Source organism: Salmo trutta, chromosome 25 (genome assembly GCF_901001165.1).
Source record: "Salmo trutta chromosome 25, fSalTru1.1, whole genome shotgun sequence".
Classification (NCBI taxonomy): Eukaryota; Metazoa; Chordata; class Actinopteri; order Salmoniformes; family Salmonidae; genus Salmo; species Salmo trutta.
Genome location: NC_042981.1, coordinates 30,764,211 through 30,778,560, shown reverse-complemented (window position 1 = coordinate 30,778,560; position 14,350 = coordinate 30,764,211). Strand labels below are relative to the sequence as shown.

Below are 14,350 nucleotides of genomic sequence, written 5' to 3'. Positions count from 1 at the left end.
CATTTCAAGATTGTCTGGGACATATTTAAACACTTATGTCAAAAGACTGCAAAATATGATATAACATTACAAAGAGTAGACTGTGTGTGTAACTCACTGGCTGTGCTGCTGGTGTATTTGGCACTGCTGGAGCGGCCGCGGGTGATGGGTTTGCAGGGAGCTCCAGAGGCCCTGCCTAGCACAGGCTTAGAGCTGGGTCCGGAGACGGAGGCCTTACGCCCAGAGCCGCTGTTGGACTCTGTGCTGCGGTTGGAGAAGCCTGTCCTGGGTGCGGACGACTCTGTATCACTGGGAGTGGTGAAGGAGCTGGTCCTCTTCCGGGGCAGAGCCAGCATGTCCAGCCTGGAGAGCTGCTTCTTACTGTCCTGGGAGGCCTTGGTGGTCCCACTGACCTCCTGGGAGATCCTGTCCGTCTCTGTGCCCTCGTTGTCAGACGCCTCGCCCAGGCGAGCCCGACGAAGCATGGAGGCTCTAGTAGGCCTTGGGGCATTCATGCTGTTGGAGCGGCTCAGGGCCTGGGACACTTTGGAGGACTTAGAAGACTCCTTCTGCAGGGGGGCGGCGTACTTCTTGCGTGCACTGGGCCGGTAGCCCTCCTGGTCTGAGGAGATGGTATCAGGCCAGTAGGGTAAGCTGGAGCTTTGGGAGTCATCGCTAAGGTCCATGGAGCCATGTTTGCCCACACTGCGTCTCATCCCCAGCCTCCTGCCTGGTTCAGGCTTATTGCTGCTATCTTCTCCCTTAGACCGCTGCTTTTCTGACAGGCGATCATGGGCTGACGGCAGGCGACTGGGCTCTTGGGTGAAGGAGCTGGCAGAGGACCTCTCCCTCTGAAGGCCACAGGTGATAGAGGGCTTCTTGGATCTGGTCTTGGGGGCAGTTTGGTTGCTGCGCTGGCTGGCAGTGCTGGCTGAGTCTATGTCAGACTCCCCAGACAGAGCGTCATCTACGGGGCAGGGAACTACATCATTCTGGGCCTGGAGCTTGGCCTCCAGGGCAGCCAGAGCATCCTCAGTCTCCTTGAGGTAGGAGTGGGTGTCCTGGCTGCAGATACCCTGGAACACCTCAGCAGGGTCTGGGTCATTCAGAGCAGGCTGGCTGGAGATGTGGGGGAGTCTGGTGACCTGTGTAGCATCACTTGGCTGGTCCTTAGTGAAGCTCTCCTGCCTGACCAGAGACACTGAGATATCCTTCGGCTGAGGGCTGACTCTACCCTGGTAGTCCAGCTTGGGAGCTGACGAGTTGTGCTTCACAGTCTTCTGTGAGTCCTGTCCACCCCGTTGTTTGGTCAGGGTGGCTGTGGAGAACTGTGGCGTATTAGGAGGAGGTGGTAGTTTTCTCTCAGTCCTGGGCGTATTGGGTCTGGAACCCCGCTCCTCAGAGTCGATGTAGAATGATGTAGACTTGGGTGGGAGTCTGGGCCTCTCCTCTTCTCTGCTCTGAGATGAACTCTTGTCTGTCATATCTGGTGTGGGCGTCGTCCTCTGGTCTACAATGGAGCCGTCGTCTGACTTACTGGCATCACTCAGGCTGTCTGGGTCTAGGTCGTCCTGTACAGACAGGTTGTGCAGGCCCTCCTGTGGACAGAGGGCTCTGGAGCTCTTCTCGCTGACATCATAGGTAGAGTAAGTGTCCTGATGGACTAGAATGCTGGGAGTTGGAGTCTCCTTCTCCGCCAACGGTGCCTGAGGCAGAATCCGCCGTGTTCTGGAACTCTGGCCTTCTGATTCCACACTTTTGACGTTGCGACTGAGCATCGCCTGATAGCCGGTCCTCCCACCAACTGAATGGAAACAGAAGGATGCATTTTTTATGAAGTTGATAATCAGGACTATAACTCATTATCATTTCAAATTTTGTGCAAATTCCCATCAGGTGTCTTACCTCCTCCTGACAGCTCAATCTGTGAGGGGATGTCGAAGAGGCCTGAGGCGGGGCCAGAGTCTGTGTAGCTGTCTGCCAGGCTGGCCCAGCGAGACACCCACTTAGAGCCACCAGACACCTGCATGAAGGATCACTCTAGTTATTCATGTCACGACAGCAGTCAGTAAACACAATATCGCTTACAATACAAAGAAAAATAACACAATCCCGTTCAAGAAATTATAATTTACGATTGAAAAATCTATTAGGGAATAGACACATTTACAGCTTGGGATGTTAGTGCCATTTTCAGATATTAAAAAATATCCTATGACAGCAAAAACATGCCAACCTCCACAAAGCCATTCCTATTCCTCAGATAGAAACCAAGGACACCACAAGAGAAAACCAGTTGGTCACATCCAAACCCAGCAGGAAGTAAAGAACTACAACACCAACACCCCCAGAAACCAAAAAAGACTACACAATATCCGCGAGGGAGATAAGGAGAAACCATGGAGAATCAAGAGACCAAAACATGCAGAGTTGTGCTTCCCAGTTTATTGACCCAGTAGATGAATTAATTGACAGACAGATTGATTGTTTGTTTGATTGAGTTAGCTCTGGGAATCTGTCACCACACTGAGGCCGGCTGGGGGTTTACCTGCAGCTGATTCTGTCCCTGCCCTGGAGCTGGCCTTAGATCCACAGAGCAACTCTCCCTAAGCTCCTCCCTGTCCTGAGCCTTAACAGGCTTATATGCTGCTGCTGCAGTGTGGCTGGGCTGCTCTGGCCCCTCAACAACCCCAAACACCTGTCAGAAACAAAGCATGATGTGTGAATACTGTCGCTCCAGGGCTGGAGGCTGCCAAGTCCTCTACGCTCCTGTGTGACACCCATGGTGGCTTTTGTTAGATAGCATGGCTGTCGGATACTTGACAAGGCAGGTTCTCAGGCTGAAGCTCATGGCATGACAAGGTGTGATATTAAAACAAACTTGGAGAGATAAGACTGTTACAGAGAGTAAGGCGAAGAGACTTGCCTGGTCTATCTTGCTGCGTGCCTCCACCACCTCTTCATCCTGGACCTCTGTCTCGATGGTGTAAGTGCCTGCTTCACTCAAGGCATCATCCTCCTCATTCCCCAAGCTTCTGGGGCTTCCAATCTCCAGGGTCCGTGCGGCCTCCAGGGTCCGTGCGGCCTCCAGGGTCCGTGCGGCCTCCAGGGTCCGTGCGGCCTCCAGGGTCCGTGCGGCCTCCAGGGTCCGTGCGGCCTCCAGGGTGTGGTTGACCAGGGATATTAGAGGGGCTTTCAGGGACACAGGCTGGTTGACGGTGGAGGTCTGAGTCAGATATGGGACAAGGGGCTGAGGGGGGCTTGGTGAGGTATGATGGGAGTTGGGCACTGCTGCCATTTCTGTTGGTGGTGGACTGATGGTAGGAGACACAGGTGAAGTCTTCCTCTCCCAGGTTGTGTTCATGCTCGGTCTAGTCTCCTGTCTGGACTCCCTCAGGAACTCAGCAGTGAAGTCCTGGGCCAGTTTGGACCTGCGGCCCACACTTCTAAAGGGCCTGGGCTGTATGGAGGAGGATTGGGAAGAGAAGCTAGTATTGATCCGATCCTCCGTCTTCTCCCGCCTCAGGGAGCCGGCCTTCTGGGGGCCTCCAGAGCCCGGGCCCTTCAGGGGTATGGTATACTGCTGGGTGGGGGTGCTGGGGCCCAACTTCTTCTCCAGCTTGTTCCTAAGGGCCGGGCTGTCGGGTTGGACTGTGTTGTTGGTGAAGGTCTGTGAACGCTTCTTGCGTGGATTGCCATCAAAGAACTCGATGACGAAGGCCTGCTGGGGGTCTGCTTTGCCCTGGCTCTGAGGAGGGGAGTGAGTCTCTGGAGGGGAGCTGGACAGAAGCTCCTCTGAGTCAGGGGGTGTGAAGGGTCTAGGGGGCCACAGATGGGTTGAGAGAGGCCCCATCGGTGGCTTTGACTGGATAACCTGCTTCCCGTTCACAACAGAATCCTCAGAGTTGCCCCGATTCCCATCCTCATGGTGATGGCCTGACAATAAATACAGAAACGTGTTAGCTTGAAAGCTCTGACAGTAACAGTGGATAGTAACAGTGGATTCAGTGTATAAATCATTGAGTCACTCACCTGTGGAAGCCTTGTTGTAGACGGGCAGGTCACTGTTGGTGCTTAAAATGTCCTCTGTCCGAGACCACCTCTGCATCATGCGCACGTCGCTTTGGTCCAGCCAATCAGCCACCTTGCTCTCTGCTGACATCACCTCAGTGGGTGCGGTGACCGCCTCCTTACTCAGGAGCTTGCGTTGCTGGTGGAAGGAGAACTTGGTCACATGGTCTTTGATCTTGATTTTGCCCGGCATGCATTCATCAAACTCGATGGTGAAGGAGGCGTGGCTCTGCACCACAGGGGGTGTGGAGGTGGGGGCTGGGGGGAGAACAGGGACAGCAGGGGGGTCAGTGTCCTTAGTGGGAACCTCCAGGAGCTCCCGCTGCTGGAACTCCTTGGTGGGGATCTCAAAGTAGCTGGGCTCCCTGTGGTGCGAGTAGATTGACCTGGCCTGGCTGTCTGACAGGGAGCCATTGACCTGTCTGTAGCTCTCTTTAGTATTCTCTGTAGGGGCAGACACAGGGGACAATATAGATCAATACTATATAGACCAATACTGTAAACTAGTGATTTTGGGGGGTGGGGAAATCGATAAAGTTACATATCTCAATATTATTTTGAACGATATTATATCGATATATTTGATATCATTAGCGTTAGCTAGCGCTCGTGGGCGCCAAAACTCACACTTTTATTTCCCTGACTGATCAAAACCAGTTTTATCATGCTCTCTCGTCTCTCTGAAGCAGGCATAGTGAGCAATATTTTTGGAACATCAAATCGCAATATCAAATCTCAATACACAGAATTGTGAGAATCATGAGAAACGCAGTACATATCATAACGGCACCTAAGTATCATGATAATAACGCATTATGAGGTCCCTGGCAATTCCCAGCCCTACTGTAAACTACAGGCACAAAGGACATGCAGTATGAGGTGGGTAAGGGAAGGAATCACAGACACTACTCAAATGAAATATTCAATATTCAAAGGAAAACAAATCCCATAAAAACTCAGTCTGCCAAGTATTCCCGATAAATCTGCAGCCACAAATAATAAAGGTGGCTTGACTAAGTAAACAAACAAAAACATCAGCCAATCAATGGGTGCCAGGCCAGCTGGGCATGAGGAAATGTCACTGTGGGAGCTTGGAGTCCAAAGGAGAGTGGTAATCTGTTCCAGCCAGGCTGGGCAGCATGAGGCTAACAGTCACCCTCCCTCCTCTCTCCTCCACCCTGTCCCCTGGTCTTACAGGGGTAATCCATCACGAGGCACTGCCCGGTGGCCTGGGATGGCCCTGGACCAACCTGGCTCAGTGTGACACTGGCAACTCCTGGTCACCAGTAGGCACTACAGAGCTAAACACCATCAATCTCTCAATGTATGTATTGAAAACCTTTGGTGTGATGCATAACAAAGTATTATGCTTGCCACTCTAATCAAATACAATGGCTGTAACCTTTGAGTTAGCACAGCTAATAACAATATTGAAGTGCTAGGCCTCTTTCAGAGAGTGACATGCTCACTCTCACATATCCGGAGAAACAAATGAACTGATAGCATACTAATAGTAGAGAAGTGTTTGTTCCAGACCTGCAGGGTCCTCGTCTGGCCGCTGTCCTTCACCGTGTTCAGCATCATCCTCCCCCCACCACGACGGCTGCCCATATAGAGGAGTGGGCTTGGACACTGGAGTCTCACTGGCCACTAACAGACACACACACACACACACACACACACACACAGAGAGAGAACAGAGTTAGTACAGCAGCAACTGCCTTCATTTTGCTGGACTATAATAAATACAAAAACTGAATGATGTAGTAGTCACATGGCAGAATGATTGCAAACCCTATAATGTCTGGGTTTGAAGTAAAGCTGTACATTGAAACATTACAAATAAGCGTAGCACAAACAGTCGCAGTGGATAATATTTTGCATTCTGTCCTACTAAAATGTTCCATCAATTGAATAACTTTGATAAGAATCAGCCATTGACAAAGCAGGTAGAGGGGCCTGGAGTTATAAACGAGGTCTCGTGACACACAATACATAATCCTCGGAGGAGGAGAATGAGACTGGACATGGTAATCCTAATCTTCACTAAAGGGAGGAGACGCAGAAATATCACAAATGTGACGCTTTTCATACACTGGTTTACAATGACTCACCTCTCCAGAGCAGAACATTGAGACAAACTGATAACCTTCCATCTACAGTACATGGTCATACAGTACTTGCTGCTGTCCTGCTTGAATGCATTATCATGTATGATCCACGTAGTGGTGGTCCCTAGATTCTAAAAGGCCACTTCTATAGACGCCAAAATACAGGTTGGTTCCATGCGCGTTTCCATATGAGATGAGAGGTTGCTGACGCAGTTAAATTATATTTATTGCTTATAAATGTTAATTGATTGTCACACAGATTCCAGGTTGGTAAGTGGTTTATAATTCAATAGCAAATAAACCAAAATAAATTCTTTACATTTTCTTTATTTTATATATAATTGCACTAACAAACCATATAAATCTGTTTTTATCCATCCCCTACATCTGACCAATAAGGGCACTAGGGCTGATTTCCTGTTACCCTCATTAATGTGATGACATCTAACAGCTGGCTGGCAAGCCCAGGACACTAGCCTATATGGCATAAATCAGATTATCCACATGCCTGGTGTCTGTGAAAACTAAACAGGCACATTAGGGCTCTCTCACACTGGCCTAAATAAACCAAAACACTACAACTCCAAAGCGCTGTTGCCCAGGACACACAATAAGACATCAACAGAGAGAGGGAAGGAAACAGAAGGGCATGTCACTAATTCCATTTGGCTTACCCAATGCTTCATTTCTAGCTTCACAGGATGGATGACACAGCCTAAAATGGTTTGTGGACTTTCTCTAGGGCTGCACTGAGTCATTTTAAGCTTTTCTATGTTGGTGTGTATCAGGAATGATGAAGCCACTAATGAAAGACATGAAAATAAACTTTAAATCCAGAGCTCTTCTCAGGCAGTGGAAACTATAAGGATACATTTCCACATTATGTTCTACATTGAACAAAAATAAACGCAACATCCAACAATTTCAAAGATTTTACTGAGTTAGTTCATAAACGTAACTCAGTCAATTTAAATAAATAAGTTAGGCCCTAATCTATAGATTTCACATGACTGGGAATACAGACCATTGGTTGGTCACAGATACCTTGAAAAGAAAAAAAAAAAAAAGTGGGGTGTGGATCAGAAAACCAGTCAGTATCTGGTTTTGCCTCATGCAGCGCAACATCTTCGCAAACATGCTCAATGGGTGACATGTCTGGTGAGTATGCAGGCAATGGAAAACTGGGACATTTTCAGCTTCCAGGAATTGTGTACAGATCCTTGTGACATGGGGCTGTGCATGATCATGCTGAAACATGAGGGGATGGCGGTGGATAAATGGCACGTCAATGGCCTTCAGGATCTCATCACGGTATCTCTGTGCATTCAAATTGCCATCAATAAAATGCACTTGTTTGTTGTCCGTAGCTTATCCTTGCCTATACCATAACCCCATGGGGCACTCTGTTCACAACATTGACATCAGCAAACTGCTCGACCCCACACAACGCCATACGCTGTCTGCCATCTGCCCGATAAAGTTGAAGCAGGGATTAATCTGTGAAGAGCACACTTCTCCAGTGTGCCAGTGGCCATCGAAGGTGAGCATTTCCCCACTGAAGTCGATTACAACGCCGATCTGGAGTCAAGACCCTGGTGAGGACAACGGGCACGCAGATGAGCTTCCCTGAGCCGGTTTCTGAGAGTTTGTTCAGAAATTCTTTAGTTGTGCAAACCCACAGTTTCATCAGTTGTCTGGGTGGCTGGTCTCAGATGAGCCCAAAAGGTGAAGAAGCCAGATGTGGAGTCCTGGGCTGGCGTGATTACACGTGGTCTGCGGTTGAGGCTGGTTGGACGTACTGCCAACTTCTCTAAAACAACACTGAAGGCAGCTTAAGGTAGATAATGACCATTCAATTCTCTGGCAACTGCTCTGGTGGATATTCCTGCAGTCAGCATGCCAATTGCATACTCCCTCAAAACTTGAGACCTCTGTGGCATTGTGTTGTATGACAAAACTGCACATTTTAGAGCTGCCTTTTACTGTCCCCCGCACAAGGTGCACCTTTGTAATGATCATGCTGTTTAAAAATCAGCTTCTTGGATTATTTTAGCGAAGGAGAAATTCTCACTAACAGGGATGTAAACAAAACTGTGCACAAAATGTGTGAGAAATATGCTTTTTGTGTGTATGGAACATTTCTGGGATGTTTTATTTCAGCTCATGAAACACTGGACCAACACTTGACATGTTGCGTTTATATTTTTGTTCAGTATATATTAAAAAGTACATGGCCTGTCAGGGTAGACTACAGTAGGCCAGACAAGGTCACCTCAGAGAGGCAGCAGGCTGCTTTACAGACAGCAGGAGGAGAAGACAGACTCCACAGTCCACACCCTGTAAGGCTTCAGCAAAAACAGACATCTCTAAGCCTCTCCGTGTGGAGTCCCTAGACTTCCAACAGGGTGTGGCCTGTAGGGACCGGGACACCTCACCAGTCTAGCTGCTTCAGGAGGAAATAAAGAGTCAGTCAGCAGCTACATTAACCCATCACATACAGGCAGAGTGGGACGAAGGCTGAATGTAAACATTTAAACTAAGTGTAAATGGTTGGAGGTCTGGCGTGTCATAACCTTCTGACTGTCAGTAGTTAAAGCCACTAGTGATGGTCCATCCTTGCATTCCACTGCTGGATAATGGGTCCGGATGAGCTGGATTACAAAGTGGGATCAGCTGGGTTAAAGGGTTTACTCTACTGTCATACAACATGGTTGATCAACTTACAGTCATGGGAGCTATGACATCCAGTTTTAAAGATTGTGGAGCGAGAGCAGTACTGCTTATGAAGAGTTACAGTATATGATCAATAAAAGTAGGCTTGGCTGGCTTACACAACCAACTGACATATCCAAATTCCAAATCCAAAATTCAAGTCATCAAGGCTATGTACAGTATGATGAGAATTCAAGAGAAAACATCAAGCGATCAGTGAATTGTGCGTAAAAATGTGCCCCAATCATTTTAAATAAAGAGCTCTTTTGTCAAGTAGAGTTCATGTCTGCATCTTGTAAATGGAAACTATTTGAGAGTAGTGTGGAAATTGCTCAGCCAACAGCAGTCGTGTGTGTATTGACCCTGTGAATGAAACTCATTCAAAATGCACGGCTTGAACCTTCGATCCCCCTGTGTTATTTAGATGTTTAGCAATTTGCCAGAGGTACTGACTGTGTGTGTGAACAATGAACATCTCTACAAGATTTGAAAATGAAGATAAAAAATAAGATATCACTCATTGGAATCAGACAGTACATCCCTCAGTGATTTAGGAACATAACTGCCCTGAAAATCATATTAAAGTAGAGCCCGACCAATATGTTTTATCGGGTCCGATTCTTGGGAGACAAAAGTTACTGATACCGACATATATAGTGTTTTACAGCGGGAAATAAATAAATGTGTAATTTTCCACACTGAATTCTCATGAATTGCCATCCAAAAGAGCATTTGTCCTATAACTATGCTTCGAATGCTGATTTCATACATTGTGGCAATAATGACATCATGAGAATGGTGCAAGTGTTCAGATAAGCATGAAATAGCCTTTTTTCATCCTATTTATTGAATATTGGTTGAATTATCGTCCGACACTAGGGCTGTTACTGTGAACGCATTACCACCACATCGGCGGTCAGGAGTCATGACCACAGTCAAATTCCACGTGACCGTTTAGTCACGGTAACTAGGCTTCTCCAAGCTCTGATGCTGCTGATGGTCATTAGTAACCTACCAAACTTGCTAACTGCCTGGTACTCAGCACTCTATTGTCCCTCTAATCACTGACATCAATGCAAATTATTTTCAAAATTCAAATCAAAACACTTCATGAGAGCCAATGAGCTCATGTTGCGCAACATTTCTATAGGCTCTGCAATTGTGTGAGAAAACAGAGTTTTGATAGCATCTATTGAAAAAGTGGAGGACCTATCATCTTTCTATAGGCTTGGCCTACAATATTTATTAATCAATTTTCTTAATATTAAGCACATTGCTTTGCAACAGGAGTATAGCCTACCTGGCTGGCATGAAAATGAACCACGGGAAAAGCGTTCTCCATTCGCCATTTAAGTGCATAGATGACATGCATTTATTTTCCCCATGCCCCTGAGTGCATGATAATGGTCCATTCAAAATCAAAACTTATTTCACACATATTATTTAGTATAGGTAAAGACCAGATTAAATTAAGAATAGTCTGATGGGTGTTAGCCTATCACTTGTGAATGATGTATTATCACTTGTGAATGATGCCCAGTGAGTGCAGCAAGGAAAGAAAAAGCACGCCTTTTTTTTGTGCACAACTTTTCATTGTCGCACACCTCATGTAGCCTAGCCCATAGGCCTATATGTTTTGACTAAAGTGGCCAAATAACTTAAAATTAAGCATATTAATCCGCTTTACAACCGGTGAAGAGCCTTACTGGCATACATAGGCGGTGCATAAGTTTCACGTTTGGGGAAGATAATTTTCACCATAAAAATGCACCTTTATAATAATGCATTACATGCATAATCACATTTGCGGTTACTTATGAGAACAGCGTTTTCCTGCTAATTGACTGAATCTTGGAACATTCATGCCTATAGCCTACTGCCTTATCCGCATTGCTGCGCTTACAACGCGAAGAAATAGCTTAAAATGTCGATAAACTATTAGGCTAACGTTCTGATCTGTTGCATCAGCCTCAATGCTTTTAAAAAAAATTTTTATGCAAGTGGTTGTATAATTTGGGGTCTACCGCATCCCACAACTGTCCCTGAGTATGTTTGGAATATGCATTTCTTCTTCCAATAGAATAGGTCAACTTTTGTACTATGGGCGATAGCATACTGACATAGGCTAGTGCTTTTGCTGTTAGTTAGGCCTACTCATCTTGTTTGCAGATGAAAAGTAGGCTAAACGTGGACATCTTCAATATGCGCCTCGAAATTCGATGTATGCAACGTCACTTATAGGCTACTTCTTAGCTGAGATGCTGTGAGAAGGACCCGATCACGTGACGGGCATTGGCTAATAAGAACTGAGATATCTGAGAGAGCCATGTGAGTGAGAGGTGCTTCGGAGCATGGCAGCCGGGAGAAGGGAATTATAATTATTTTATTAAGCCCACAACGGCCACTTTGGTCACAAAAGGTATAGATTTTTTAGGGGGCATTATGGACACACAAGGGGGATGCTGCCAGGAAATTCAAGGCCTGGTGGGAATATTATCAAGGGCTTGCTAAATAGGGAATGAGAAACAAAGCAGAACTCATGCCTTTCATGCAACTTTTTTCAAATCATCATCATTAGAGTCGCATCATGCAGCCTTAGAATGTATTAAAAATCAAAACATATAGCCATATAACGTATGTATCAACTAAAGTTTCATAAATAACTTTAAATTAAGCATATACAGAGCATTCGGAAAGTATTCAGACCCCTTCCCCTTTTCCACGTTATAGCCTTATTCTAAAATAGGCAAAATAACAAATGTTCCACAGAAATCTACACACAAACACTTTTACAAATGCAAAATAGAGAGCATAATGTATCACCGACTGGTACGGCACCTGCACCGCCCGCAACCGCAGGGCTCATCAGAGTGGTGCAGTCTGCCCAACGCTTTACCCAAGGGCAGACTGCCTGCCCTCCAGAACACCGACAGCACCGGATGGCACAGGAAGGACAAAAAGATCATCAAGGACATCAACCACCTGATCCAAAGCCTGTTCACCCCGCTATCATCCAGAAGGTGAGGTCAGGACAGTTGCATCAAAGTTGAGACAAGGCTGAAAAGCTTCTCTCAAGGCCATCAGACTGTTAAATAGCCATCACTAGCCGGCAACCACCTGGTTACTCAACCCTGCAACTTAAAAGCTGCTGTCCTATACAAAGTTGGATATAAAGTCAAAAGTTTACATACACCTTAGCCAAATACATTTAAACTCAGTTTTTCACAATTCCTGACATTAAATCCTAGTAAAAAATTCCCTGTCTTAGGTCAGTTAGGATCACCACTTTATTTTAAGAATGTGAAATGTCAGAATAATAGTAGAGAGAATTATTTCTTTCAGCTTTTATTTCTTTCATCACATTCCCAGTGGGTCAGAAGTTTACATGCACTCAATTAGTATTGCCTTTAAATTGTTTAGCTTGGGTCAAATGTTTTGGGAAGCCTTCCACAAACTTCCCACAATAAATTGGGTGAATTTTGGCCCATTCCTCCTGACAGAGCTGGTGTAACTGAGTCAGGTTTGTAGGCCTCCTTGCTCGCACACGCTTTCTCAATTATGCCCACACATTGTCTATAGGATTGAGGTCAGGGCTTTGTGATGGCCACTCCAATACCTTGCCTTTGTTGTCCTTAAGCCATTTTGCCACAACTTTGGAAGTATGCTTGGGGTCATTGTCTATTTGGAAGACCCATTTGCGACCAAGCTTTAACTTCCTGACTGATGTCTTGAGATGTTGCTTCAATATATCCACCAAATTTTCCTCCCTCATGATGCCATCTATTTTGTGAAGTGCACCAGTCCCTCCTGCAGCAAAGCACCCCTACAACATGATGCTGCCACCCTCATGCTTCACCGTTGGGATGATGTTCTTCGGCTTGCAAACATAACGATGGTCATTATGGCCAAACAGTTCTATTTTTGTTTCATCAGACCAGAGGACATTTCTCCAAAAAGTACGATCTTTGTCCCCATGTGCAGTTGCAAACTATAGTCTGGCTTTTTTATGGCGGTTTTGGAGCAGTGGCTTCTTCTTTGCTGAGCGGCCTTTCAGGTTATGTCGATATAGGACTCGTTTTACTGTGGCTATAGATACTTTTGTACCTGTTTCCTCCAGCATCTTCACAAGGTCCTTTGCTGTTGTTCTGGGATTGATTTGCACTTTTCGCACCAAAGTATGAACACATCTCCTTCCTGAGCAGTATGGTCCCATGGTGTTTATACTTGCGTACTATTGTTTGTACAGATGAACGTGGTACCTTCAGGCGTTTGGAAATTGCTCCCAAGGATGAACCAGACTTGTGGAGGTCTACAATTTTGGGCTGATTTCTCTTGTGGTCTTGGCTGATTTCTTTTGATTTTCCCATGATGTCAAGCAAAGAGGCACTGCGTTTGAAGGTAGGCCTTGAAATACATCCACAGGTACACCTCCAATTGACTCAAATTCTGTCAATTAGCCTATCAGAAGCTTCTAAAGCCATGACATTATTTTCTGGAATTTTCCAAGCTGTTTAAAGGCACAGTCAACTTAGTGTATGTGAACTTCTGACCCACTGGAATTGTGATACAGTGAATTATAAGTGAAATAATCTGTCTGTAAGCAATTGTTGGAAAAATTACTTTGTCATGCACAAAGTAGATGTCCTAATCGACTTGCCAAAATTATAGTTTGTTAACAAGAAATTTGTGGAGTGGTTGAAAAACGAGTTTTAATGACTCCAACCTAACTGTATGTCAACTTCTGATTTCAGGTGTACATAGAATCACTGGCTACCTTAAATGGAACAAAATCAAACTTTTGTCACATGGGCCGAATACAACAGGTGTAGAACTTACAGTGAAACGCTTAAATAAGTGTTAAGTAAAAAAAAAAAAAATAGATGAGCAAAAACTAAAAGTAACAAATAATTAAAGAGCAGCAGTAAAATAAACAGTATCGAGGCTTTATACAGGGGGTACCGGTACAGAGTCAATGTGCGGGGCCACTGGTTAGTCGAGGTAATTGAGGTAATATCTACACTTGTAATTTTAATGTTTACATACTTCTTTACTCATTTGTATTTTAGTCAATGCCACTCCGACATTGGTCTTCCTAATATTTATATATTTCTTAATTCCATTATTTGACTTTTTTGTGTGTATTGTTAGATACTACTGCACTGTTGGAGCTAGGAACACAAGCATTTTACTACACCCGCAATAACATCTGCTAAATATGTGTATGTGACCAATACGATTTGATGACAAAGCAAAAACAGGTTTAGACATTTTTGCAAATGTATTAAAAATAAAGTAACAGAAATAGCTTACGTAAATAAGTATTCAGACCCTTTGCTATGAGACTCGAAATGCATCCTCAGGTGCATCCTGTTTCCATTGGTCATCCTTAGAATGTTTCTACAACTTTACTGAAGTCAACCTGTGGTAAATGCAATTGACTGGACATGATTTGGAAAGGCACACATCTGTCTATATTG

General features: G+C 45.4%; 1 protein-coding gene across 9 annotated transcripts in view; it reads right to left on the bottom strand.

Moving 5' to 3' along the window:
* The window catches only part of LOC115162387 (centrosomal protein of 170 kDa protein B), a 50,865-nt gene that overhangs the window by 4,299 nt on the left and 32,216 nt on the right, over window positions 1-14,350 (bottom strand). For 4 of the 9 annotated variants that reach the window (XM_029713650.1, XM_029713648.1, XM_029713641.1 and 1 more), the window contains exons 7-12: window positions 5,587-5,700; window positions 4,012-4,494; window positions 2,906-3,915; window positions 2,528-2,677; window positions 1,885-2,002; window positions 98-1,783 (exon numbers count right to left, since the gene is read on the bottom strand). In XM_029713650.1, the coding sequence (XP_029569510.1) occupies window positions 98-1,783; window positions 1,885-2,002; window positions 2,528-2,677; window positions 2,906-3,915; window positions 4,012-4,494; window positions 5,587-5,700 (3,561 nt within the window). The remainder of the gene's footprint in view (window positions 1-97; window positions 1,784-1,884; window positions 2,003-2,527; window positions 2,678-2,905; window positions 3,916-4,011; window positions 4,495-5,586; window positions 5,701-14,350) is intronic. The other 5 variants (XM_029713644.1, XM_029713643.1, XM_029713645.1 and 2 more) reach the window with 5 other exon arrangements.